The sequence below is a fragment of the Dermacentor albipictus genome, chromosome 1 (assembly GCF_038994185.2).
Source record: "Dermacentor albipictus isolate Rhodes 1998 colony chromosome 1, USDA_Dalb.pri_finalv2, whole genome shotgun sequence".
Classification (NCBI taxonomy): Eukaryota; Metazoa; Arthropoda; class Arachnida; order Ixodida; family Ixodidae; genus Dermacentor; species Dermacentor albipictus.
In genome coordinates, this window is record NC_091821.1 from 287,693,736 (window position 1) to 287,721,515 (window position 27,780).

The 27,780-nt window shown below is 47.0% G+C and overlaps 1 protein-coding gene across 3 annotated transcripts in view; it reads right to left on the reverse strand.

Annotated features, from left to right (window-relative positions):
• Positions 1–6,560: 6,560 nt before the first annotated feature.
• Unc-115a (Uncoordinated 115a) overlaps positions 6,561–27,780 on the reverse strand; it is a 513,253-nt gene continuing 492,033 nt past the window's right edge. For all 3 annotated transcript variants that reach the window (XM_070531410.1, XM_070531409.1, XM_070531407.1), the window contains one exon: positions 6,561–7,886. In XM_070531410.1, the coding sequence (XP_070387511.1) occupies positions 7,773–7,886 (114 nt within the window). In that variant the 3' untranslated portion in view covers positions 6,561–7,772. The remainder of the gene's footprint in view (positions 7,887–27,780) is intronic.

The following is a 27,780-nucleotide window of genomic DNA, read 5'->3' on the forward strand; positions in this document are numbered from 1 at the left end:
ACACGGGCGTCAAAAGAAGAGGTTGGAGGAGCCGTGTCACTTAACAAAGCCGCGCGTTCTTTGCCACTTGCTCGAAGTCAGCCCGCCCGATCTTGTGAATCCACACTTTTCTTCGTTTTGCGTTGCGCCCGGCGGATGGTAAAACAAAAAGCTTTTTGCCGTCACTGGGTCTGTTGTGGCAACCGTAGGCGCAGCAGCACGGCATCGCAATTAAGCACTCGGCCCTAACACATTGTATAAAACTACCGCGCTCCTTCAAACCGCCTGCCGTACTTCGTCGCGGAGGCCCAAAAATGGGGGTCGCAGTCCCAAGATTGGGGGTCGCAGCGCGCTGGAAAGAAAAGATATACAAAAGCACGGCGCCTGCTCTGCGCCGGAAAGAAAAAAATATACAAAAGCGCGGGGCCCGCTTTCACGTGACACAGATTGGCCAATGGGGGAGCGGAGGAGGCTGGGGCGACAGGAGGAGTGGAGGAGGAAGCGCCTGGGTGAGCGGGGTGGCGGAAAGATCTAAGAATGGCGCTACTTTTGGAAAATTGAGGGGCTTTACTTTTTTCGCAGCGCCCCCTGGGCAATGCAAGAGCCCCATCCCGCTGGCGTGAAAGTGCGCGCGTCACCGTAGCCGCCGTTGCGGCCAAATTGAGCAGCGGTGGACGGCGGCGACATGCACTAATTTGAACGACAAGGTGAATGTAAGCAAAACAACAATCAGAACAGGTCTTCATTCCTTCTCACTGCCGCGGTTTGATGCCCCGCGGCCGTCCGCTACTGCGCGAAAGCGCCATGTGCTAGGCTACCGGCGATGCATGGTCCCCTTCGTCGCGACCGTCAGCAGCAGAGCAACCGAACGGTGCACTAGAAATTTATCAAGCGTGACGAGATACCCCGTGAGAGCGAGGGCCGCGAGGGCGAAGTCTGGCGTCACTCGGAGCCCTCTCGTCGTCAGCGCGCGGAGCTAGAGTCACTGGAAAAACGCGGAGCGAGATAGCAGCGCCCCGGTGTGGCCCCGCAGCTGCTCCGGCCACCTAAGCCGTGGTCCGTTTACTTTTTTGGCCGACAGTACATGCAAAACAACTCGAAGCACTCCAATCGCAAATGGAAAACGAGACCCAGAAAAAGAGGGGAACTTGACGAAAGAGTACAGCACCTACAACAGATGTTATCTGAAGTGTCTCCTGGGCAAGCAGCAGCTGAGACAGTTGGAGCAGCAGTCGAAAACTGAAAATGTGTGTCAACCCTACAACGACCCTGAGCTGCAAGGGGGCATGGAGCCCCCGAGAAGAAGCAGTGAACGTGAGTCAACAGTCAATAAAAGAAAACGTCGGAAAAGAGAGCAACTACAAGACTCCATTGTGGGACAGCTAGAATGGAAACAAGGAAAAAAATACCAAGACAGATGGAATCCCAAATGGAAACGAAAGTTTGGAGGAATATGTGGTGAAGAAAAGAAAGGCAAAAGGAACAGACAGAACGGAGCTGCTGTAGAAACTGACCAAGCACAAGAATCTACAAATGTAACAAGGCAGCTCAACAGTGCAACACACGAGGAGTGGTAAACGGACTAGCGCACGTGTTTGGTGACATCAATGCTTGTGTCATGAAGCACTGAAAGTAACAAACCAAGACAACAGGCTTCAATTCCGTACCCAGCCTCAAGCGCCAATTGATGCCCTGTGGAAACAGGTGGAAGTAATCAATAGTGAGAATACACCAAAAACCATGAGTGCACTACATGCTAGACTAGTGGACCCGACTGAAAAAGGTAGAACTTGTGCAGATAGTGTGACAGAAGCGACCGACAAGATCAGAGGATGGCAAGGAAGGGCACAGCAGCACCATTATGTTGCTTATGTCCTGCCGGAATGCCACGAGAATGCAGAGCTGCAAAAGAAGTGCAGCTCCCTTGGAGGAAAGGTAGAGTTTGTCAAGACAGCATGGGCAGTGGACAAGCAGATCCACTAAAACAAGTACCACGAACAAGCAGTGGCTGACCATGGGCACAGAATATATGCTTTTTTTAGGACTAAGAGCCAAGAAAAAGCATATGACAGAGATGAAGGGTTGACAAACCAAACCAAGACTGGCAAGATAGTCGACTCGCCCAATCATGCTGATGCTGGCGCAACTACTCTTCCAAATGAGATCTGGCCAAAACCACAACAAGAGCTGTCGACCTGAGTTGTTGACAAAGGCATGAAATACCAAGACACAAATAGCAGCTGGCTGCCATGGACCTAGGCGACTGCGGAGGTACTGTAACAAAGGAAGAAACATGAGCTGTGCATTGCATTCTTACATGTACAAGGAGGATGGTGCCAGCAAAAGTGAGAGGAGGTCTACCTGGGAATGGCATCAGAGCGCATATAGCTGCACAGTTTCGCTGAGATGGGCAGAAGAAATTCCATCTGGGCATGTCAGCCTGTTGCGAGAAGGTTGCAACAGGATGAAAATGAGCGGAAAGGAGGTGGAATGAGGGCACTCTTTCTACTGGACAAGGACTAGAAGAGAGTGTGTCTTATGTATAGAGAGAGAGAGGTCTAATGATATGAAATGCGGAGAGGTCAGCCTGAGGTACATTCCTCTAGCCAGCTACTCTGCATTAGGGGAAGGGGATGAGGGAAAGAAAGAGGGAAGAAAAAGGCGCATGATGGGCGATGATGAGGAAAGATGTAAAGCACATAGTTAGCTGTTTGGATAACGTAAAGCCTACAGTCCAGGCCCGTGCTTTATAAAAATCAAGTAAGGCCTGGATAGCCTTAAAACCCGATTTAACCTCTGACCAAGGACTTAAAATAACATCCTCCCACAGGTGGGCTGCCGAGGTGCGTAAGCACATTGTTCAACTTTTGACGCTCTTCCATGTACTGAGGGCAGTCACACAGCACGACCTATAGTCTCTTTCACATTGCAGAGTTCACAGCATCGCGACTCGGTGCGTTGCATGAGGTGCTTGTACCCACGCGTAAAAGCCACCCCCAGCCTAATTCTGCGCAGGAGGCTGGCACAGCTGCATCGAATTTTTGGTGGTGGCCTAAATTTCAAGGTGGGGTCGAATATTTGGAGTCCGGACTGTCCAAATGCTTTTCTGTCTCTGTTTGGATGACACTTGAAAGAAGGCAGTTGGCGTCCGCTTTTGAAAAAGGAATCGCAAGCAGTGGCTCTGGTTCTTCGAGTGCCTTCTTCGCTTCGGCATTGGCCAGTTCATTGCTGTGTACACCACAGTGACTACTGGGAACCCACTGAAATGTAATGTGGTGGCCGTTCTCTTCCGCTAGTGTATAGCTTGGCTGTCTGAAGAGCCAATGCTCTGTAAGAACTTTCTTTCATTACGACTTAAGTAGCTGCCGAGCTGATCTTGCATCACTAAAGACTGTCCATACTTGAAGAGGCTGTTGAAAAATATAGTGCACTACCCCTCTGATTGCCACTAGTTCCGCGGATGTTGGTGTCGTCTTGTTTCGCAAACGAAACCTATGAATGGCTTGATGCACAGGCACAATGAAAGCCGCACCAGGTGCATATGATGAGACCGATCAGTCTGTATATACGTTCACCGATGAGCCATATTCGTTCGACATATATTCAAGCAATCACAACCGAATCCAACTGAAATTTGGTGCCTGATGAGAAATGCAAGTTGAAGAAGCAGTATTTGTCAGAGCGTGATGTTGCACAGATAGCAGAGCACCTGGAAACAACAACAGAGGAGAAGTACGAGTGCCTAGTCGAAAGAGTGTGATCGAACATGACATACCACTGGTAAGCGACAGCAATATAAAGGGAAGAGGTGGTAAGACAGGGAAATTCAGTCGGCAATCAGAGTGCAAAGGGTGGCATGCAGTAAGCCCCAGACAGTGAAGGAAAAACAATTGGAGCAACTCCCAGGGTGTCTACCAAGTTGACATTTTCAAATTCCCTGAGTTTCCCACGTTTTCCCTGAGTGCCTTTGCAAAATTCCCTGAGTGATGCAGAACTGTTTTATGTCAAGACGAGCTGAAACCATATCATCCGATGCTGTCAATCTCTAGTAAGCACGAAAAAAAAAAACACTTAAAACATGCTACAATGATCTTGTGAAGTCCTTCTACTTAGAGCGTAGAACCTTCCCCGGCTCACACAACAAACTATCCCGAGTGCAGGCTACAACTTTCCGCCTGCTACAAACCAATACATATACCCCTCGTTACAACTTTACAACAATATCTACCCAGACATTTACTCCAATCCCACGTGCCATATCTGCAAGACACAGCCAGCCACACTTCCACACATTCTTTGGGACTGTACACAACAATACCCCGACACTAACCCCACGACCCTCTCCTCGAGATGGCACGCTGCCCTGCGTAGCTCCAACCTTGACGACCAACTCTGGGCGACCCAGCAGGCCTGCGAGGCGGCAAAGAGGCAACACCTCGACGTCCCCACGTGGGAGGCCTAGGCCCAGCCACCACCTCTAGCTGGTTTCAATAAAGTTTATTCAGTCAGTCAATCCAATTTGAATACTACGGTGTTGGGCTGCTGAGCACGAGGTCGCGGGATCGAATCCCGGCCACGGCGGCCGCATTTCGATGGGGGCGAAATGCGAAAACACCCGTGTGCTTAGATTTAGGTGCACGTTAAAGAACCCCAGGTGGTCAAAATTTCCGGAGTCCTCCACTACGGCGTGCCTCATAATCAGAAAGTGGTTTTGGCACGTAAAACCCCAAATATTATTATTATTATTAATTTGAATACTATACTAATAATTAGTGTTTATGTTATTCAAAGAGAATAGAAGGGAGGGGTTAGTAAAATGCATAGCAAATAAAATGTATTTGGAAAAAATGGCAAATCGAGCCGGACATTCTAAATATGAATAAAAAAGGAGATGCATACAGAAGCAAACATTTTTTAATATGAGCTATTTCTATCAACTGATAGCAAGCTAATTCGTATGAGGCCCGAACTTGTCACAAATGAGTTCTCTCTCAGCAAGTGGTAAGTCAACCTCAACTGTCCTGACATACCCTCAGCCCCCGCACAATGCCTCAGTGTTGCATTTCACTGATTTAAAGATTTCATTTTGGTTTGAATGAGGGACACCTGCATCTCAGTGCCAGCCAACAATTTGTTTTTTTGAGCTCAAGCTCCTTCAAAGAAGTGGTGGCACGGTTCTTTTCCTGTTCATTTCTCAATGTGTACGTCCTTTCTGTTCTTGTCGTCCTTCTGCCGCGCGTTTGCCCCATGGACCATTTGAAGCATCCTCTTGATTAGTTGTACAGTCAACATCCGATTTTCCGCACTCCCTAGGGGCCGCGAAGATGTCCGAAAAACCAGGCAGTTTGAAAAAAGGATGACAAAAAATGAATGCATGTCTTTTACTGACCTTGGGGCTCAAAATCCCCACAGACACATCTGAAAAAGCTCTGAAGGACTGCCAGTACACTTAGTGGGCATATTAGTGTTCATACTATGACAGGAGATGGCGGGTGCACGCGTGTATAAATAAGGAATACATACTGTGTCCCCGACAATTGCCCCTTCCCATGCTTACGCTTCACTGCAACACTTTCATGTATGATTCACCGCATAACATTTCTGTACTGAGGCGAAGCAGACTTTCGGGAACCAGCATTATGCAACACATTATGCTTTCCGAGCTTCGAAGCCAATCGCGAAGACCAGAAAGGTGGAGTTGGTGCCATTGCTCACAGCGGCGAATCCTTTAAATGAAAAACACAGCACCGAATGGCAAGAAGCTTAATAGCGAACGTCAAAGCAGCTAGGCATGGCGTTGCTGTGGTGGTAGTTACGCATCTGCCGGTGAATCTCCGTGTGAGTGCCGGCTCGAGGTGGCGAGATAATCAAAATCAAAGCTGGTGGCTTTAAATAATGCCATTTCAGACCTGCGGTTACGGAAAAAAAGTCTGGACAATTGGACGGCGAAGGGTTCTTGCATCCAAAATTTCAGCCGTTCTTATACATTGACCTTATGGGATAAGTGGTGGTGCTGTGAAGCCGTCTGAATTATTGGATGTCCATAAAGTCGTTTGTTGACTGCACAATGGCAACTCTTTCAGCGGTCCACATGGCGTCAAAGACAATTCGTTACAATTCCTCTGTTACTCGAGCCAGCATTACCGCGACTTTAGTTAATAATATATGGGGTTTTACGTGCCAAAACCACTTTCTGATTATGAGGCACGCCGTAGTGGGGGACTCCGGAAATTTTGACCACCTGGGGTTCTTTAACGTGCACCTAAATCTAAGTACACGGGTGTTTTCGCATTTCGCCCCCATCGAAATGCGGCCGCCGTGGCCGGGATTCGATCCCGCGACCTCGTGCTCAGCAGCCTAACACCATAGCCACTGAGCAACCACGGCGGGTACCGCGACTTTAGTTCCCTTTTGATAAAATTGCAGCTAATTTTACCTGATAGAATAAAAAATTTTGAGTTTTCCCTGAGTATTCCAGGCTATTGAAAATTCCTAAGAATTTCTGGTTTTCCCAGTTGGTAGACACCTTGTTAGTTTATTTCTCTCCTGTACATTTTTGTCACAACAAACAGACAAGAGGCAAAGCATTGCAAGCAGATTTTATTTCTATGAACCGTTTTCTGTGAATGTCCTTTTCAAAGCTAACAGGTATGCAAAATCCAAGTGGGCACACTTGCATGAGTGACATGGCGCTCTTGCTGTAGTACAGAAATCCATGTACTGACCTACTTAGGGTACTTTTGAACCAGCACTAAACTGTGGCTGAAAGTACACTGGCACCTGCTAAATACATAAATCATGGCTTTGCATTCCTAATATAGTGATGCATTCAAAACCCAATGTGCGACAGTTGCTTAAAATATCTTAAAACTTTAAAGATTATGCAAACAACTGCACAATGATTTATGCCTTAAGGTGTAACTATAGCGGACACTAAGAACTGAATGAAATTTGCTCACCAGAGGAAACTAAGCTTCTCCTTCGGACGCAAGTAATAATAAAAACATCTGCCAGTGTTCACACAAGCATCATGGGAGATAGCTTCGTATGTGTATAAACCGCTACACCAAATGATAAAAACATGCATAAAGCCATAATGGGACGCTGTACCCATAAGCTTCATTAGTGTACTGACCTAGCCTGAAGTACCAAAAGCAGCGCCCTAAGTGCACTACCTTGAGACAGAGAAGCTGCACCAGCAGCAACACTAATGTGGTGGATGCTTCAAGACAATGCTTGCACCAACAAGAGGCCATGTTACAATGGTGTGGAGGTGGGCACGCACCTGGGAACACCTGCCATTTGATGACAACCCAGAATACTGCAATTGACCTGAATAAAAGTAGCCAGAGATCAAGATACAAAGGATTGTAAGGTAGTTCACTGTGCAGCATTTTGCTTGTGCTGCTCTAAATGGCTCTTTTTTAATGTAGAAGCCAGTGAAGATTTAAAAAAAAATGTGTGCGGGGGGTATGAATAGCAAGCGACTAGATCCAATGTCAGACACACCAAAGCAAGGAAAAAAAATCCTCAATGAATGCAAAATATATTATTTACCAGGTGGGCAGTGAAAAGAGAAAGTGGACGTAAGCCAAGAAGGGAGAACGTGTAGCTCGGGGAATGGGCTTTGCATAATAATTAAATGAGTACCTATGCTCAAATTTTCTGCAGAAGTGCTGCTCTCCACTTGGCATCTATCAAAGGCAAAGTTATTGTTGAGCCCAAAAGAAGCATCCCTAAGCTAGGTAGCGACATATGCTTGGCTTCTGTGGTGACAGCCAAACCAGTGACCCTCAAAAAAGCTTGGCTCGCCGCTTGAGGTCATTGCGTTTCCACTCGGGTAGACGGTAAAACTCCAGCCGGCTCATGTGGAACAGTGCCTGGAATTCCTCATTGGATAGATGACGCTGAAATGACAAAGGTAACCAAATATGATCCTTGTAAGCAAAGTAAATAGGGCAATTCCACAAGAGATCAAACATGTATGTCTCCTTATATTTGTTCTGTCTTGTTTTTTATGTCGTGTAGGAATATTCAAACTGCATGGAACAAAAAATTTTATTCCCGAAAAGCGTTCCCAGTAAGCCAAAAAAATATTTGAAAGACAGCACAAGCGTCCTTCTATTGCTTAGCAGAACATTTTCCGATTTCATGACCAAATTAAATGCAAACTAAAAATGTTGCATCGAAAAACTTTTCTGCTTATTTTAATATGCTTCACAGTAAATTAGTTCCATGCATTTTACTTTGCTGTCCATAAACTAAAAAGTTGTAAAAAATTCCAAACATGGCCGAAATCAGAAAAGTTCTGTAACTTTGATGCGCCTTGGCGCGATTTGTTTCACACAGAAGCTTGAAAAAAGTGTCAAACATAGAACGTTCTCTTTTTAACATTTATGCAAAATATATCTTCCTACATGAAACACAGGAAAAAAAAAGTTAAATAAACAATAAAAAAAAAATAAATTAAAAAAATACGCATATGGTTCCAATTTTTCGAAAAATTTTGAATGAAGTTTGCTTATGTCGTGCAAAATGTGGGTGCATTATGTTTCCTCATTTGCTTTATTCACAAAATACAACGGGCTAAAGTGACCCATGAAAAGCATGCTGGCTTCAGTACCTTTGCTGGTTGTCTGTCAGTTTGCATTGTACACAAATCTAGTTCTAATTTCTTTGCTGTTTTAGAACTTCACTCTGGCAGCTTGTTTTCAACAAACGTATTGTCAGATTTTATTTGTGTCTAGCGTGTGCGGGGGTGGAGGGCTGCCGCACTCTAAAGTGCTAATGCGTACCGAGTTTGCAGCCTACAGCCTCTGTAAGTATCGCACTTACGCCTCCATTAGGTGCTTGCAAACAGCATGCGAGACACCGCCAGTGCATGTTGTGGCTGACTTTGCCAAAACCCACCTGGTGCACTTTGTAATCACTTTAAGTGGCACCAAGGCAAACTAATCTGCAAGCGATGATGCGCTTCTATAATCAGCAGGTGCGCCATTATGGAAGCGCTAATTCACTGCCTGGGGACGTATTCTGAAACATTCGGCTCCGCGAAAGTTTCGCCCTGGCCAAGCCTCCGCCAACGGCGCGCGCTGATTGGAGATTTTAGCAAAACCGGAAATTAAACAGCGCCATCTAGCAGTTCCGGCCTACATCATTTTAACGACATGGTGCGGATGGGTGCTCTCGACATGTATTGAATAAATGAACACGTCTTTTGGCGTCTCTTGGCGTTGGGTTGGTGGTGGAGTGTAGTAGAGATAAGATAGGTGGTAGTATATAGAAGCCTCTTTGGTGGCGTTTTACACGCGCTGTTTCGCGGCGATGTTTGTTGATTCATATAAAATAAAACATTTCACACCTCCATATTAAATTTATTTTACCTAAAGAGGCCGTAAGCAAACGTAGTCAGTGCGAAGAACCCGTACTGTGGCCACTATACTCGAAAACAACACACCCGAGCCGCTCTGCACTCGCCGGGCGCGATCTCTCATGCGATGTGAAGCATTCGATAGCGTGCGTTGGTAGTGCACGCTGACGTCGCGGGTAAGCAGTCGCTTGGCTTATTGAATGTGACTTTCGCGGCGGCGAAACTTTCGTGGAAGGCGAACATTTCAGAATACGTCCCCTGGTCTTCATCCCCAACGTGCAATGGATATTGGAACCTTCTTTGGCACCACCGCATCCAACTCACACTGTGCCTTTCTAAAAACTTATCCGAGTCATTTCACGAGCTGTTTATTTCGTTTCCTGTCATCACGTGTTTTCCGCGTCACTCACAGATAACATCTTCCTGTCTTACTTTCACCTTCATTTCTGCATTTCAGCTGTCCGAAAATGAGCAGTGCAGCATAACTGAGCCAAAGTTGCGTAATTTATGATGTTTTGTCAGCATCTTGCCTACGCTCTTTCCCATGCCGACAACAGCAGAGGTCACTACTGGTGGCACAAAACGGACATTGTTTGTCGATAACGAACATGGGCCACCCGTTTTCACAGTGGAAAGCTTTAGATGGCCTTGCTTATAAAACATGAAACACTGACACATTCTGGAGCCTGTCACGACAGTGGCACAGAAAAACCAACAGAAAGAGTGCGGTGCAGTTCAGTATAAACGTTTCGAATTGGTATAGCTGTTCACTACACGCAATGCATCCAAGTATTCTGTGCTAATTATTTACGCATTTACAAGAAGAAGAATGCTAAGAAAAGAAATGTTCGTAGCATAAACACTTCGGATGTTGCCTCCCTGCAGAAGCTACTGCCAGAGGCTGAGGATATTTGAGGCACTAAAGAAGTCTGCCAGCACTGCTTTACGCTCCTCAAGGAAATCCTGTCTTCATCTAGTGACACCCACAGTGAAGCATACTAAGCATTCCTTCAGGAAGAAGAAGCGATTGATGACTTGAAGAGGTACGTTCACCTTTCTCCTGATGTCTCACCATTGAAGCCACTATCTTCCATTCACAAACGCAGCAGACTGTCTTACGGAAAGAGAAAACGGGTCGAGATTGAAAGCGTCGCATTGACAAACATACACTCAACTTCAAGCACTGCACACGAAAGCGTCAGTACACCTGAACTGCCTGTGACAGAATGTTGTGCATGCCCTGGCTGGTTAAATAGCTTGAAGCAAGCGTACAAGGTTTCAAGGTCCTATCGAGAGCGCCCCCGTCTCTTAACCTTTGTGCCACCAGAAGATAAAAACAAACCCGTCCAAGAGGCAATCCCAGCTGTCACAACGTACATGCTCAGAAACTCCCGAAAGTGGCACGAGCAGCATGGAATGCAGTCAGGTTTTGATCCGTACACGAGGTCATGGTTAAGCCTATCGGATGTACAGTACGGTCCACTCTTAGAGGGAATATGCGAGTGCGTGGCCAGCGGCCCACACAGCACTAACTGGCGGTGAGATTTGTAAATGTGGCGACGCATGCACAGAGTCGTAACGGTGGCGCGCACATGCCCCGCTTTGTCTGCTACTTCTCCGCCCCAGTGCTCAGCAAGCACTGGAGAGCACTTCTGTTTTTCTGCGGTGTGATTTATCTAGCCGCCACTCTGCCTGCTGCTCAGCGGGTAATTGGCAAGCTGACAAAAAAATGATGTTGCTTGTTTCTGCAGTCTCTCGCCAGTTTTAACTCGACTCGGTTATTGCTCGTTAAAGCAACAACATTCGCAGAAGCTGCATAGTTCGGATATTTGCGATATCAATTGGAGATACAGTTTTATGAAAATTATTCTGTTACACCAACATGTGCATGCAATGAAATAAGGTGTGTGAAACTGTGGAATTCTGCAAAAGCGATAATGAAGCCTGTCACTTCCGCAACCTTGTGTCTCACAAATAAGCTAGTCATGTTTTTCACATACTGCTTGCAGCAACTGGCCACTTTTAATAAGAAACGAGGAAGTTGAAGTCCAATGCAGCGAGCATACCAAGCTTGCCCTTCTAACCATAAAACGCCCGCCTATTCGACAAGTGGGAGGCAGAGTTGGTATCAGTTGCTTCACACTGCAGGAAAAAAAAAAAAAAAAAACAAGCAGAAGCGCCAGCACTCGCTAGCACGCGCCGCCCTTATGAATCTAGGCGCATGCTCCACCTTTCCGGATCTCGCCAGCAGCTAGCACTTTGCCAACCGCCGGCCAAGTGCTTGCGTGTTCCCTTATGAGTGGGGACGTACTGTACAAGCTGCGCTCGACTACTTCACCAAAGATGAAGGGTGCTCTCGGCAGAGCCCGAACAAGGAGGATGCTGTGTCAGTCATCACGAACAGCCAGATAGAGTATGTCTCAAAGTGGTTTATGACACATTCTGGCCGTGAGACATTCCAGATGTTCTAAGCAGCTTACCCCAAAAGTGCCATCACCCTGTCAAAGTTTTACAGCCTGCATCAAAAATGTGTGCTGCTCCCACCACAAGAGGTCTGTGTCAGCGTTTATTGCGCTAATGCCAACCTTTGTCTCCACGCTTGAGAACGTAAATGGCATGGAGATCTCATTGGAAGGCATGAAAGCATTGTGCCTTTGTGGCTCCCCAACCGCAGATTGTATGTTAGGTGAATGCAAGCACTGCCCATGGAGTGAAAGCCTCACTTTGGCCAGTCTGGGAATGGTCGATGAGGATGAGGTCACATTTGCTGTTTGGGAAAGCGGCGACTTGATCAAGAAGATGTCTTGAACCCTTTATGTGAAAGAGCTCGGCAAATGGACGACAAAATGAATTTCTCACGAATACATACACGTCACTTAAGACGCGGCTATTCATGAGGCAAAGAAGTGCGAGCAGCACGGAAGCATTGTACTGCATTTTGATTTTGCAGAAAACTTGACTGTCCTTTGCTCAAATGAAACACGATCGTACCATTAGCACAAGAAACAAATCTCCATTTTCACCTGTGTCGCCACGACTAAGAAAGCAGCACACAGCTTTGCTGTCATAAGCAACGACATGCATCATGACGCAGTGCACGCCTGCTACGCCCTATGTAGAGTGCACAAAGTGTTAGATGAAAAAGCACCCATTTATTGCCACATAACATACGTCAGCGATAACGCAGCAAGTCATTTTGAAAATAAAATAGGTACCAACTGTATGAGTTGTGCCACTACAAGTATACGTCCACGAGGTGGATATTTTCCTCCACCGTATGTGGGAAGAATGCCTGTGACGGTGTGGGTGGACTCCTTAAGCACTAAGCTTCACTGCACAGCCTGAGATCAGGAAGCGCTGCCTCCATTCAGTCAGCACATGAGATGGTCTCCCTACTTAGCAGCAACCTCAAGAATGTGGCGCTGCTCTTCGGGAATACAATTTTCTGTTCCGTGCTGGTTGAATATTCCTACACGACATATAAAAAAACCAGACAAAACAAAAATATAAAGCGGACACGCATGCTTGATCTTGAGGAGTGTGTGTTGGGAGGCTAGTTGGCAAGACGTTTTTTTGTAAACTTAAAAGACACCGAGGTAGAAGAGGACAGGATGAACACCAGATCATAATCGCGAGTGTTCGCAGAGTGTTCGATGGTCACACGGTTATGATCTGGCTTGGGCATGAACATAGTTCGAAAAGGCAGCATTGTACGTGTGATTTCAATAAACCAGTTGTTAGTGTGCGTTCGTCCTGATTTCTACCTCAGTGTCTCGTCCCTAGTGCAGTTTTAAGGTCACAAAAAAATATCTGATCTCTTGTGGAATCACCCAATGGTTTGTCCATGCATTCGTTGTCTTGTAACAATCCATCCACTGTAATATCAAAAAAGCCTAGTGCTTGTGCCCAGCATAGTGGTTTCAAATAATGGTAGCAGTGTGCAGTGCTGCAACCTCTAGTGCTTCAATTAAAAACCAGCAGTGGTAATCGGAGTGCCTCCTCATTTATTCAATTGTTCGTAAAGTCACCAATACTCAATTTATTTCTAGGGTTGTGCGAATACCGAGTGGTAGATTTCGAGTAAAGAAAAAAAAATACCGAATCAAATATTAGGAAATGTAAAACTTTATGCTTATAAAATTTTTTTGGAAAAAAAAAAAGAAAAGAAGGTTGTGCACATGCCCAGGGGTTTACTCACATTGCGCAACAATAAACAATCGGGGAAAACATGGAAAAAGCGGGAGATGGAAATTCAAGACAATGAGCGAAGCGAGAACAAGGTAAAAGTGGGAGCCAACATTCTGACAAGTGGACTTGTCTTTTTCAAGGCAAGTCCGCTTGACATCGTTTCAAGGCCTTGGAAAAGATAAGTCCACTTGCCGAAACGTTGGCTCCCACTTTTATCTTGTTCTTGTTTTGCTCATCGTCAAGAAGCGGCCAGCAACTCTATTTCATACATAGCCAGCAACACTGCATAAGTAGTGCAGCCATCCTTTCTCAGGGCAGTTTCTATGGAATAATTATTACAACTTCTAGAACCAAGATCACTTCTTCCGGTATAAATGACATAGCACACTTCGGTCACAAGCTCAGTTGATGCACTCTGCTAGTTTAATGATGAATAGGTTCAGATTTTCAATGCCTTTCATGTAAATGAGGGAGTGCACAGTGGAACTTGCACTCAGTGAGCCAACATTGCAATGGGTGGTGCATCGCGAATGCCAACTGGGTTGCGTATACAGCGCTGTGTATGTCGTCTATCGCTGTCCTTGTCCTTTGCGCTGTACGTTATTTTTGATTATTTTTGATTGGGAATGAATAGTCTGCACTGTTGTTGACGCAATCCAATTTTAAACCTCCTGTAATGAAGAAAAAGTGCGCCGTGCAGAGCTCCGCAGCCGGATTGCCAATGCTACTGAAGTGGGGCTTGGGCTAGACGCTGTTCCTGGTGTGACTGGCTAAGCCTACGCTGTTGCGTATTCTTGTCCGCGTCCATTGTGCCGTCCACAGCCGTGTCGGACTTCTTTGAATTGGTGGAGGTTTGCTGGGTCTCCTGTAATCCTGGAATTGCGCAGCCGGACTCTCCTTGCCATCATGACCACCGCAAGTGGCACGAGCTTACCACCACCTGCTCCCCAGTCCTCCGTATGCCCCGGCACACTCCGTCAGCGGGACCCTCCCATCTTCAGCGGCACCGACGACCACGACGTTGATGACTGGCTCTCATCATACGAACGCGTTAGCCTGAACAACAAATGGGATGACATCACGAAATTGACCACCGTCCCTTTTTACCTCACCGAAATTGCCCACTTGTGGTTTCAGAACCACGGAAGCAAAGTGCCAAGCTGGACGGTGTTCAAGACAAAGTTCAGCGAGGTCTTCGGCCGCCCTGCTGTTCAAAAGCTTCGGGCCGAACAGCGTCTGCAGTCGCGCTCTCAGCAGCCTGGTGAGACCTTTACCAGCTACATCGAAGATGTCATTGATCTCTGTAAACGCGTCGATGTATCCATGACTGAGGGAAATAAAATCAAGCATATAATGAAGGGTATAGACGAGGATGCATTTCAGATGCTCATTTCAAAGAGCCCCTCTACTGTTGCACAAGTTATTGAACTGTGCCAAAGCTATGACGAGCTCCGCCGTCAATGCATCCTCACTCGCTGTCCTGTCCCCCTCAGGAATCATTGTCCGGCTTGACCTCCCCTATTTAAGGTTCCACCCTCCTCTCGCAGCTCAAGGCTTTCGTCCAAGAAGAAGTAGCTCGCCAGCTCTCCCTCATCTCCAACCCGCCGGAGTCAAGTTCATCCCTTAGTTTGACCCTACGACATGTTATAGAAGAACAAGTGTCCGAGGTCCTTCCTCTGGAATGGGCGCCTCAACTCACCGCCCCACTGACTTACACCGACGCTGTCGCACGACCGCCACGACCTTCATCAGCCCATCAATAATTAATCCCTGGTGCACACCGGGCAATCGGCCCATCTGCTATTCGTGCGGTATTCCCAGACACGTTGCACGCCTGTGCTGCCGCAGTCCACTTCATCCACATGACGACCCACGCACAGCCGTGTACGACCATCCGTTGTCTTACGCTCCAGACCGCGATTTACCCCTTCCCCGCCCAAGCCTTTGCCCAGTTTCCGACCGCTGTTCTCCTTCTCCTCGTCGTCGCTTGCTCTCCCCGATGCTTCGACGTCCCTCTACCGCTGACACGGAAAACTAAGTGGCGCAGTTCCCGAGGCAAGAACTGCGTCATCATCAAAACGCCCAAGCCCTCTTCTTTCGCCGCCCAACGTTACTGATGTCGCTGTTGAAGGTGTCTCTGTGCTTCCCCTCATTGACACTGGTGCCGCCATATCTGTAATTGCCGAAAAACTATGCCGCTCAATACGAAAAGTCCCGACGCCTTTCTTCGGTCCTTTACTCCGCACGGCCACAGCACAGCACGCCCAGCTGGTGGCTGCATGCACCGCCAGACTTGAAATTCAAGGAGTGCTCTACACAGTCGAGTTCGTCGTTCTTCCGCACTGTTCCCACAATATTATTTTAGGTTGGAACTTCCTCTCCCGTCACTAAGCTGTCATTGATTGCTCCCGTGCAGAAGTCGCCTTCTCTTCGCTTGGCAATGCCATATCTGATGACGTTTTGCTTTCCTGCACCAAGTTGTCCCTCACTAACAACCATATACCTTCGCATGCATCCGTTCTGGCACCTGTATCCTGTTCCTTCCATTGCCTCCGACTCTATCGTACTCTTCACGCCTTCCACTGCTTTCGTTCACCGCCACCTCTCACCACTCCCAACTGCGCTGCTTAGCCTTCAAGCTGGTGCTACTCAGCTTCCTATACACAACCACTTCCCCTTCTCGATTGCGTTGCTTCGCGGTGAATCTCTCAGCACTGTGGAGCCTTACACCATTACCACGTCGGAACCTACTGTTGGATCGTCAGAGGTCAACACCCTCTACTGTAGTCCCGTACCTGCCACATCGCCTGAAGACGTTTTCAGCCACGTCATCGACAACGCCTTAAGCTCCACGCAACGCCATGACCTTCTCCGTCTCCTCGAGAAATTTCGCCCTGCTTTTGACAGCCATAGCGCTTCTCTGGTCTGAATGACTACTGTATGTCACCGTATTGACACCGGTTCTCACTCGCCGCTACGGCAGCGACCCTACCGCGTCTCATCGACAGAACGACGTGTCATTGATGAGCAAGTAGGTGACATGCTAAAGCGTGGTGTCATTGAACCGTCCGACAGCCCATGGGCATCGCCTGTTGTTTTAGTTAAAAAGAAGGATGGCTCAATCCACTTTTGCGTCGATTACCGTTGCCTAAACAAAATAACCCGAAAGGATGTTTATCCATTGCTGCGGATCGACGACGCCCTCGTCAGCTTACAAGGTGCAGAGTTCTTTTCCTCCCTCGATCTACGCTCTGGATATTGGCAGGTGCCTATGGCTGCAGAAGATAAGCCTAAAACTGCTTTCATCACACCAGATGGCTTATACGAATTTTGTGTGATGCCATTCGGACTTTGCAGCGCGCCCGCGACTTTTGAGCGGATGATGGACACTATTCTTCGAGGCCTCAAGTGGAACACATGCTTGTGTTATTTGGATGATGTAGTAGTGTTCGCGCCAGATTTTCCTACTCACCTTCATCGCTTGGTGCAGGTTCTACGCTGTCTCAGTGACGCTGGCCTCCAACTAAACCTGAAAAAATGTCACTTTGGGGCACGCAAGCTGACAATTCTCGGACATGTCATGTCAAAGGACGGCGTTCTCCCTGATGCCGCTAAGCTCCGTGCTGTTAAAGAATTCCCGAGGCCAACATCTCTAAAAGAGTTCCGCCGCTTTATTCGAAATTTCGCCTCAATTATGGCACCTCTGACAGAGCTTCTTCGGGGAGACCCCAATCTTTCCGCGTGGTCCCCGACTTGCGATGATGCCTTTGCGACGCTACGTCGCCTGCTCACAACACCACCAATACTGCGCTATTTCGATCCAACTGCTCCCACAGAAATCCATACGGATGCTAGCAGTGTTGGTCTTGGTGCTGTGCTTGCCTAGCGAAAGCCCGGCTGCCATGAATATGTTGTTGCTTATGCGAGCTGCACTCTGACGAAAGCTGAAGCGAACTATTCCGTCACGGAAAAAGAATGTCTCGCGATCATCTGGGCCATCAAAAAATTGCGCCCATACCTGGACGGCCGGTCCTTCAATGTCGTTACCGATTACCACGCACTTTGCTGGTTGTCATCTCTCAAGGATCCCTGCGGCCGCCTAGCCTGGTGGGCACTGAGGCTCCAAGAGTACGATATCCGGGTTGTCTACCGCTCAGGCAAGAAGCACGCTGATGCCAATGCTCTTTCGCGCTCGCCTGTCCACGCCGACATTGTCTGTGTGTCCGTCCTAGACAACCCACTTCTCCCATTCGTTTCTGTCGACATGGCTTTGGAGCAGCGCAAGGACTCCTGGATTTCCTCTTTGATAGATTACATCTCTAATTCACCTACACGCCCACCATCTCAAGCGTTACGCCGACAAGCTTCACACTTTGCCATCCGCAATACAATTGTCTATCACCGTAACTACAGTTCCGATGGCCGGAAATGGCTGCTTGTAATACCTCGGCAGCTCTGCACCGATATATGCGCCGCTTTCCACGCCGACCCTCAGTGCGCACACGCTGGTCTCTTCAAGACCTACACCAGACTATGTCATAGGTTTTATTGGTGTGGTATGTACACATTTGTGCAAAAGTACATTCGTTCTTGCACAGAATGTTAACGCCGAAAGCCTGATCCTTGCCGCCCTTCTGGACCAATGCAACCTTTGCCGTGCCCTTCGCGACCCTTTGACCGGGTAGGGATAGACCTATACGGGCCTCTGCCATGCACAGCTGCTGGCAATCGCTGGGTCATTATAGCTGTAGACCATCTCACGAGGTATGCAGAAACGGCCGCTCTGCCAGCCGCGATGGCTCGTGACGTTGCCTCCTTCCTCCTTCAACACTTCGTTCTACATCATGGCACTCCCCGCGAACTCCTGAGCGACCGTGGCTGCGTCTTTCTCACCGATGTCATTCAAGAACTTCTCGCTGAATGCCGCATTATTTATCGCTGTACCACCGCATATCACCCGCAAACAAACGGATTGACAGAACGCTTTAACCGAACTCTTGGTGACATGCTTTTGTATGTCGCCTCCAACCACACCAACTGGGACCTCATCCTTCCCTATGTCATGTACGCCTACAATACGGCACCCCAGTCAACAACGGGCTTTTCTCCCTTCTTTCTTTTATACAGCCGCGAACCATCATTTCCCATTGACACTATTCTGCCTTGCCGTCCCGATTTATCAGAGGGTACACCTGTTTCTGAAGTCGCCCAGTATGCAGAAGATTGTCAACAACTAGCTCGCTCCCTTACAACGCAAGAACAAGCCCTACAGAAATTTCGTCATGATGACGGGCGCCCCCACTACCAGTTTTCGCCTGACGCTCTCATTTGGTTGTGGGTGCCTCCTACTTCGACACCAGGTGTCTCCTCCAAGTTTGTATCCCGATACCATGGGCCCTGCTGGATTCCACAGCAAACTTCTCCGGTGAATTACGTCATCGAATGACGCCCCCTACGGACCTGCGTCGCCGAGGCTGCAAAACTGTGCATGTCGATCGGCTCAAGCCGTATCACGAGCCCTTCGTCCTCACGATGCCTTAGGCCTCCTGTGCGGCTCCGTCTTCAGCGAGGGGGGAAGTTGTAAGGAAGAAGAAGTGCGCCGTGCAGAGCTCTGCAGCCAGATCGCCAATGCTACTGAAGTGGGGCTCGGGCTAGACGCTGTTCTGGTGCGACTGGTTAAGCCTACACTGTTGCGTCCTTGTCTGCGTCCATTGTGCCTTCCACAGCCGTGTCGGACTTCTTTGCCATACTCCCTATGTCTGTTTTGTAGACTCTGCCATTCCCAGCTCCAGCAGTGAATGAGCATAAACTCACTGCAAGATGAATATTTCATTCTAGGTACAGGACCGACTGACTCCCCAAGTTTTTATTTTGATTTTACTGAACCCTTACAGGTCAACTTTCGGAAGGTTAATCAAAGTCATGTTTTGCAGTTTTGTGTTAAGGTTTTCTGCTAATCTTATGTGCACTAGATGAGGTGGCACCGTAGGTGTAATTACCATAGTATGCCTTTGCCCCACGCCAGGCCTCCTTCCCTCGTCCACACTTTTGGAAGTCCACACTTTTGAAAGCAGGCATTAGTCAGTTGTATACTGGCAAACCCAACAAAACAACAACTGAGGCTAAGTTCTCTTTAAGAATAGAGGTCGTGTAAGTAATGCTTTCCTTGTATTACGTATCCCTTGCTTTTTCGTGCCTCACTGTGACGCAGTGTAGTACACGAAGCGTGGGATGCACCTTAGGTAATGCCAAGGAGGCTGCCGCTGGGCAGTTCCTTGTGAAAATAATTTCAGCTGTGTTGCCTGCATCATCCCGAGTTCCTTGGGGCTAGTATCATCTAACCATCTTTGCAAACACAAAAGCAGCATTGCTATATTTAACCTCAAGGATGGGGGGAATGGGCCTGGATAATGGATCATAATTTATTGGTCCCTAATGGTTCACCATTTGTGATTGATAATCAGATCTGCTAATTACAAAAGTTGTTACTGATGCATTTTCAGCCTCTTTCTTTTCATGAAATGTACTCTACAAGTTTGCACCCCTTAAGGCATATTTCGTCCCCAAACAATAATCATCTAGCTTGCGTGGCTTCCCTTTCTTGCGCCTGGTAATTCCAGCTCGGCATGGCATAAGCTATCAGTGTAACATAGCATTCCGGCTCATTTATAGATGCTACAACGACCAGCAGTCAGTAGCAGACGTCCTGGCATCAGAGAAGCACATGATAAATCAAGTATTAATGCTTGTCTTTCAGGGCCCCGCGACCTCCTGGTGGCGATTGCATTCGTCGTTTCAGTCCCGAGTAGACTTCAAGGAAAGCTTTAGGAACAAATTTCTGCTACCGGACTATGAATCGCACATTCTTAAGGAGTACGACCTGCATGCTTAATACCCCAATGAAAACCTGCTTGAGTATTTGCAAGCACTACAGCAGCTTTACCATAGATGTAGCCTGCAGACGCTGGAATTCGAGCGAGTGAGTTGGCTATTATGGCAAAGCCACCCGCATTTTCATCCATATTTACAGGTCCGACAGTACGGTACTCTAGACTAGATTGCTCATAATGCCCATTTTATTCAGGAGAGCCTCTTGGTAGAGCTGCAGTATGCGCCACCACTACCACCTAGCCAGTTCCTGAAGCCAGTTCCTTTTTGTGTTCATGTAACCGATTTCCATCTGACATGAATAGAGGATGAGTAGCAGCAAGACCAAAAACTGCAAGAAGCTTTATTGTTTGGCCTTAATACTAACATCACAAAAAAAAAATGCTACAAAATTTGAGCATTTTTATGTCATGCATGAAACCAGTACCTACAGTTTCAAAAACACTGGGTGGGGCTACAAGTTTTGTTATATATTTTCAAAGAGACAGCACACAAACGAAACTTTTGCTGCAAAATGTTTTCGAATAAATCACACATCTCGGTGAAAAAAAATATATACCACAGTATCCCGAGTCCTCGCCCACCCCCCCTTTAGGCAAAAAAATTGATGTGAAAACCACCAACTCGTTGCCATTGGCGTAGGCACAGAGTTGGAGGGTTGACCGCCCCCATTCCCGATTTTTTTCACTCCCCCTACCCCTCCTCCATCGCTAACATAACATAATACCCTTGTCAAGCTGGCAAGTTAAGTGCACTTACGGAGAGTGTCACTCGATTTTAAGTGCACTTTCCCAAATCTAAACGTTGCAAGCGGAGTGTACTCGCAGAACAGTGCGCTCCGGTCGGAGTGCGTTCATGGAATGAATGCACTTTACTGGCCGAGTGGCTGAGCCTCGCCGCCAGTGGTTTCAATGATAGAAAACGTAATACACAGAAAAGGGACACAAGTTCATTTTAGCTGTTTAACAGCTTTTACCAAAATAATCAGAACAGAACTCGCAGATATTCCGTTCTAGCAGGATCAAATGCCACCTCGTCGCACGCCACCATCTTGTTCTCGATTGGCTAGGCATTTGTCTTCGCTAAAGTGAGCTAGAAGAGGGGTAGTGGGCTCACTTGCTGGCCGTCTCCATGCATTGCGATGACGCTGGCTATGGCGCCAGATTGTGCCTCGGCACGCGTCTGCGACGCGGCGCCATCGCCGCCTTCAATGTAGCGAGCGTGGGACCTCTCCGCAGTTGGCAGTTGCCTTTGGAGTGCGTGGAGTTTAGTTTCTTTCGAGAACCCATCATGCGCTGCATCCTCGATCTGCTGAAGGTTTTTCTGTGGAGAGTGATGTGACCTGACAACCAGCGACTGTCTTGCGTGACCAAAATGCCACCCCGACGGCAAAACCATTGTTTTGCGCCAGGCTGTCACACAGGTTACGTCTACGTGAAGCGTGGCATGAAGCCGTCTTTGTTTGGTGTTCCAAAGGATGCAGCCCTCAGGAAGCAATGGGAAAAAAATCTGCATCGAGCTGACAAAACTCTGGACGACATGTGCGGTCTGTGAACTGCACTTTGAGCCGCAGTATGTGCTGCGGGACTATGTGCACATAATTGAAGGGAAGGAAGTGCGTACTCCGTGTGGAAAACCTTGCCTGAGAGAGGACGCTGTACCTACAACCCTGCCTAATTTGGCATCGTACTTAATGAAGAAGATGCCGCGAGAAAGACAGACTCGAAAGATAAAACTGTCGGGAAGTGTTCCAGTCTAAAAGAAGTGATGTTCTCATACCAGCGGTGGTAGTGTTGGTGGCTGTGCCGAAAACTCGGCAGTAAGGCTCGCGGAGTGTGCGCAGCTTCAGGAAGCGCTTCCAGGAGAAAACTCAGAGGATCTACAAGCTAACACAGATGCAGATTTATTTAGCTGCTTAGTATTTCCTTCCGTATTTTGGAGCAAGCACCACTTCCCAGGCAACGACTGCATCGTCTACTGCACGTCTGTGCTGACTGCAAAGAGCAAGATACAGTCAGAAATGGTAGTGATGATCGTTCACTCCTCGTCTAACGCGTATTGCAAGGTGTATGCTAGAGCTACTTTGCTGAAAGAGGTGCCAGTGCGAAGTGAAATGGAGGCTGAGACAATCCTTAAGGAAACTGACTCTATAATCTTATGTGGTGGCACCATATCCCAAGAGTATTATAAAGATGCATGGGTCACACAAAAACTAAAGGACAAAGTTGTTTCATGCCATGGATCCTACTTCAGCAGGAGCTGTACGACAAAGGTTGTCAGAAAAGGCGACTATCTTGTGATATCCTTTAACATGCATGCTCTTCTGACCGACATGCTACGTTATTGTTGCCCTTCCGAATGTAATGAGTCTCTCCCTCTCTCTCTCGTTTTCTAGGGGCACAGTACATCTCCTGCAAATATTTGAGGTGGGCTATGCTCAAATGACGACCGCGAGTTCAGCGCCAGCATTCCAAGACCTGTTATTCAGCGACGCGACAGTTGAGAATTGTCACCCAAAAAAAGAACAGGCGTCTTGTTCGTTGTCTTTTGTGCATCAAGGAAGACCTTGGCAAAATGCAAGAAAACAATGCAGCAATTAAAACAGAGGCCCTCCAAAAACACATCATGGATCTTCCACTCAGACAGCAAGAAGCCGTCAAACAGTGTTTTGCAGCAGCCAAGGTGAAGAAAAACGGGCAGAGTTACACCAAAAATTGGATATTGGAGTGCATATTAATGAAGATGAAAAGCCCTCGCCTTTATGAACATCTCTGGAAGAACAACATATCTCTTCAGAGCAAGGCGACATCGAAGCGCTACACGACTTCTCATCAGACTTGTTTTGGCTTTAACGAGAACATCTTAAGGCGACTAAAAGAAAAGGCAGGAAACATTGATGCCTATAAAAGACCTGGCGGCCTGCTTATTGACGAGTTGAAATCGTCGAAGCACTTGGCTGTGAAGAATTCTGGGGTGATTGAGGGCTTTGTAGATTTAGGACCCTTCACTGCAGAAACGCACAAAGGTATACCTTCCGACCATAGGCTAGTCATCTTCTTCGTCCCTTTCCAAGGCAAATGGAGCCAGATTTTTGGGTGCTTTGCCACTAATGGCAATATGAAGAGGGACATCCTTGTGAAAGTGGTTGTTGAGGCAATGATTTTGGCCGAAAGAAGTGGGCCGTTCGTTGACTTCATTACCTGTGATGGCGCCAGTTGGAACAGGAACATGTGGAAGGTATTGGGCATTGGAGTAAGTGCAAAATCAGTGAAGTGCAAGGTCCAGCACCCAACTGATGCATCTTGACGCTTCTTCTTCCTGTCGGACTTCCCGCATCTAATCAAATGCCTCAGGAATTCACTGTTGAAGACGGGATTCAATACCCCACCCCAGTTGGCCATGTAAGTCTTGTTGTAGACTATACATTGACTTTACTTATTGTCTATTTGCTTATATGTGAAAATATTTGCATGCATAATTCTAAACTTATTTAAACACCCTCCCGTGGAACGGTTTTGTTTTCTGCATTGAGGATAAGACAATGCATTTTCTGGCCAGGTTGTTATGTGTAGCTTTAAAACGTAATGAAGCAATAATGTGGAAATGATACCAATTAATTACAAGCTTCCGCATTTCCATGCAGGTCTCCATACAACATGTTAACCCTTTGAGGGTCGATTTTTTTATTGCAGATTCTGATTTTTCTTAAGGATTTATTTCGACAAAAAATTAACCTAATTTTTCTAGGGTGACCGTAAAGTGAGAGAGAGAGAGAGAGAGAACTAAACTTTTATTTTCCGAAACAGTAAACCAAGTCAGCACCCGGTTCACCCTAGGTTGGAGGATTCCTTATTCCAAGAACCCTCTGGCTTGGGCTGCTTCTTTGGCCCGGGCGACGAGACTGCGTTGGTTGTCTAGGTCACCGGAGGAAAGCTTGGCCTCCCACATTTCAGTTATCATATGGATCTGCGGTGAGTTGAGGTGCTCTTTTTGTGCTTCTTGGGGCGGCTTTCTTTGGAGTCGTTTTGTGGAGCTTGTGAGGTAGGGTCTGTGGATGTGTCACACAGTGGGCAATCCTGGATCATGTGTTGCAGGGTGTCTGGAACGTCGCAATGGGGGCATATGTACGAGTACTGCGTAGGATACAGTCTGTAGGCGGTGCAGGATGACTTCTTCCTCTTTGCTCAGATTCTTGTGTGGTAAAGTGTACGTTCTTCTGCTGGGCCGGTGGTGTTGCAGAAGCTCTGAGTACTTTAGGGCGATGTCATCAACGTTGGTGGCCGGCCTAGTGTGGGATGGCAGGAAAGCCCGGCTGGTATGCTTGTGGGAAGCGGCGTGTGCCGCCTCATTTCCTGTCATGCCCTGATAGCCTGGAACCCAGTTAATGTAGGTGTCTGAGAGTGGGGCGCGTGCAATATGATTTCTTAGTATTTTGAGCACTGTTTCTGATACGCGGCCTTTTTGATAGTTGCGAGCTGCTGCTTGGGAGTCTGTTAGTATTACTGCTACTTCAGGGCAAGTTGTTATTGCCAGAGCAATTGCCGTTTCCTCTGCAGTCTCAGGGGCTCTTGCTCGGATGGTGACAGCTGCAAGTTCTTTTCCTTGGTGATCTGCGACGCTTAGGGCAAAGGCGTTTCATTTAATATACCGAACAGCATCGGTGTACCTCGTATCAGGGAGAAAAAAATATTTTGCATTGGCATATATGCACTCTTCATTCATGAATAACAACAATAAAAAAGGAAATAAACTTATCAGAATTAAAAATTTGATGCATTTTTATGCACATAGTTCAAGGCTTTGAAAATCCGCACACGAGAATATTTCGCAAGCCTACAATGTTCCTGCTCTTACAGTACGTACATCCATAGCATAATCGAACTGCGTAGGTGCGTGCACTCAAGAAAACTGTTTGGTTGTGTGCCCATCAAAAAAAGCAACACGTGTGACAACCTTCCGCAAATCATCTTATCGCCAACCAGCTAGGGCAATTAGTTTTCGCGAGTCTTAAAAAAAAGAAAAGAAATGGAAACGCATGCACGGTGGCATCCTTCCTATGCGCACCCCTGTGAGCACTAAATGAGTGAGAAACAAGCGGTCGCCTTTTGAGCGATTAGGAACGAGATAGCGATCAGTTTCGCAAACGCAAAAAGCTGAAACCGCCCGCGAAACAAAATCCAAACGGCCGCCCGCCCGCGCGTACGCCAATGCGCGAGCAGTGATATATAGATAAGCGGGAGCAAACTAGCGCTAAAACAAACCATGCAACGAAACCTGAGAGAGGGAGGCGCGGGAAAAAAATTCCCTGTATCCCCACATAGTGGCAGCATATGACAGAAAAGAAAAAGTTAGGAATTTGGCGCGCTTTTTAAACGTACAGACGATGCCGTAAATATACGGCATCGACCATTTTCGGACTTGTTCGCGGCGCCGTATATTTACGTCATTGACCGTCAAAGGGTTAAAGAGGCCCACAAGATTGACTCCTGCAAGGTCACATTGAAGGCTATACCAGGAATCACGTTGTGCCACATTCAGCCAAATGGCTTTGAAAAAATGAGGGTATCTTATGCCTTTCAGCTCTTTGGGGAGAAAGTTATTGAAGCACGAAAGCATAAGTCTGACCCAGCTTTTTTTCAGGCGAGGCCGCCTTTTAGTCATAATTGAAAATGCAACTTTTCCAGAAAGCCTTTTGAAAAAGCCATTGATAATGCTATTCCTTCATTTTCAATTTAGATTTTTCACTACAAAAACAATTTTCTTATACTTTCAGCAAGATGCACAGCGTGATGTGTGCATTGACGGTATTCTACTGAGGCACTTCACCCAGATTCAACACAGGCCCACTTGCTGGAGGAGTTCCTGGTGTACCTAAGTGAATGGGAAGCTCATGCAAAGAACATGGGAGGCTTCCTGAGTAATTCTACGGCGACTGGATTGTGTGTCACTATAACCAGTGTGCTAGAACTGCTATATCTCACAGAGAAAGTAGGATTTAAATACTTAATGACTTTGAAAACCAGGCAAGACCGATTAGAGAATTTATTTGGTATTATACGTCAGTCATCCGGCAGCAATGACCAACCCACACAAACCCAGTTTTTGTTAATCACCAGTTGTCTTTCGTTCTATGGTCTTGTGAAAACAGCCAGGGGACCAGGGCGAGCTAGCTTCACTGCTGGAGATTGAGGCCTGTGTTGACACTCTGCCACATGACGACAAGTCAGTTGATAATCCAAGCACTGTGGATGAGTCAATTTCTGTGCCAGCACCTGTTGACCACAACCAGCATATTGCTAGAAGCGATTCCACGCTGATATTTTGTGTTGCTGGCTATACTGCACGAAAGTGTATGACGAAAATGAATTGCCAAGTTTGTACAAGCCTGCTAAAAATGTCACCCCAAGGAGAAGCTTTTCAGCTTGCTCGCTTGACAAACTTTCGTGACAAAGGGGGACTGTTTTAACTTTCAAGTCATCTGTACAGTTTTGTGAACCTGGAAAATATGCTCACAGAGCACTTCTCCTGCAACAAGCTGCACTCGGACAGCATTTTGGATGTACTGGGAGTTGTGAAAGAAAGGTTTTCACAAGAAGTTGGGTGCACACAACATGCCACTGTTCTATCAGCAAACATAATCAGCTTTTATGTATAAACGCGTTTGCATTTTTTTTTAGGCATTAATTCTGAGAGATCAGAGAAGTAGGAAAAGGCAAAACATTTAAAGTTGAGCTGCTGCTCATGAAGCATAAGTGTCAAGTGATGAAGAGTGAGAATGGCTGTGTCAAATGTTCATTAACTTGTGCCCAGAACTTGAGGGAGTCACCTTCTATCTTTGTTAGCTGTCTATTTTCATAGTGCATGTATTATAGCCTTGTGTAGAAATAGCTAGTTCACAGTGGCAAGGTTCTGAAGAATAGCTGAAAGGATATCCAGCTGAAAGCATTTAAGCTGTGGCTCACATGGCATTAATAGCTTGTGGTAACAGTTTTGAAGTATGTTTGCGTCAGAGTCAGCATCGGCAGTAATTTCACGTATCCGTAAAACGCATACGTGACGAAACAATGCTCTTTTTTCCGAATAAATACAAAAAGGATCCAGTTGTTTACATGTGTTAACCGCGCAATGCTATAGTCTCCGTACGCTTTGCCCACGCCACTGCAATCCAAATGCATGTCAAATGTGCACAGCATCTCTATGCACAGAGTTCTGTACACAGTCTAATCACAAGTTCACACGAGTAATAATGGTAACTGAGATGCGGAAAAGGCACTATTTTTTGCAGCCCAATTCGCACGAGTATCGACTGCCTACAATGTAATTTATTTAACGAGTTAACAGCAGGAACCACATGT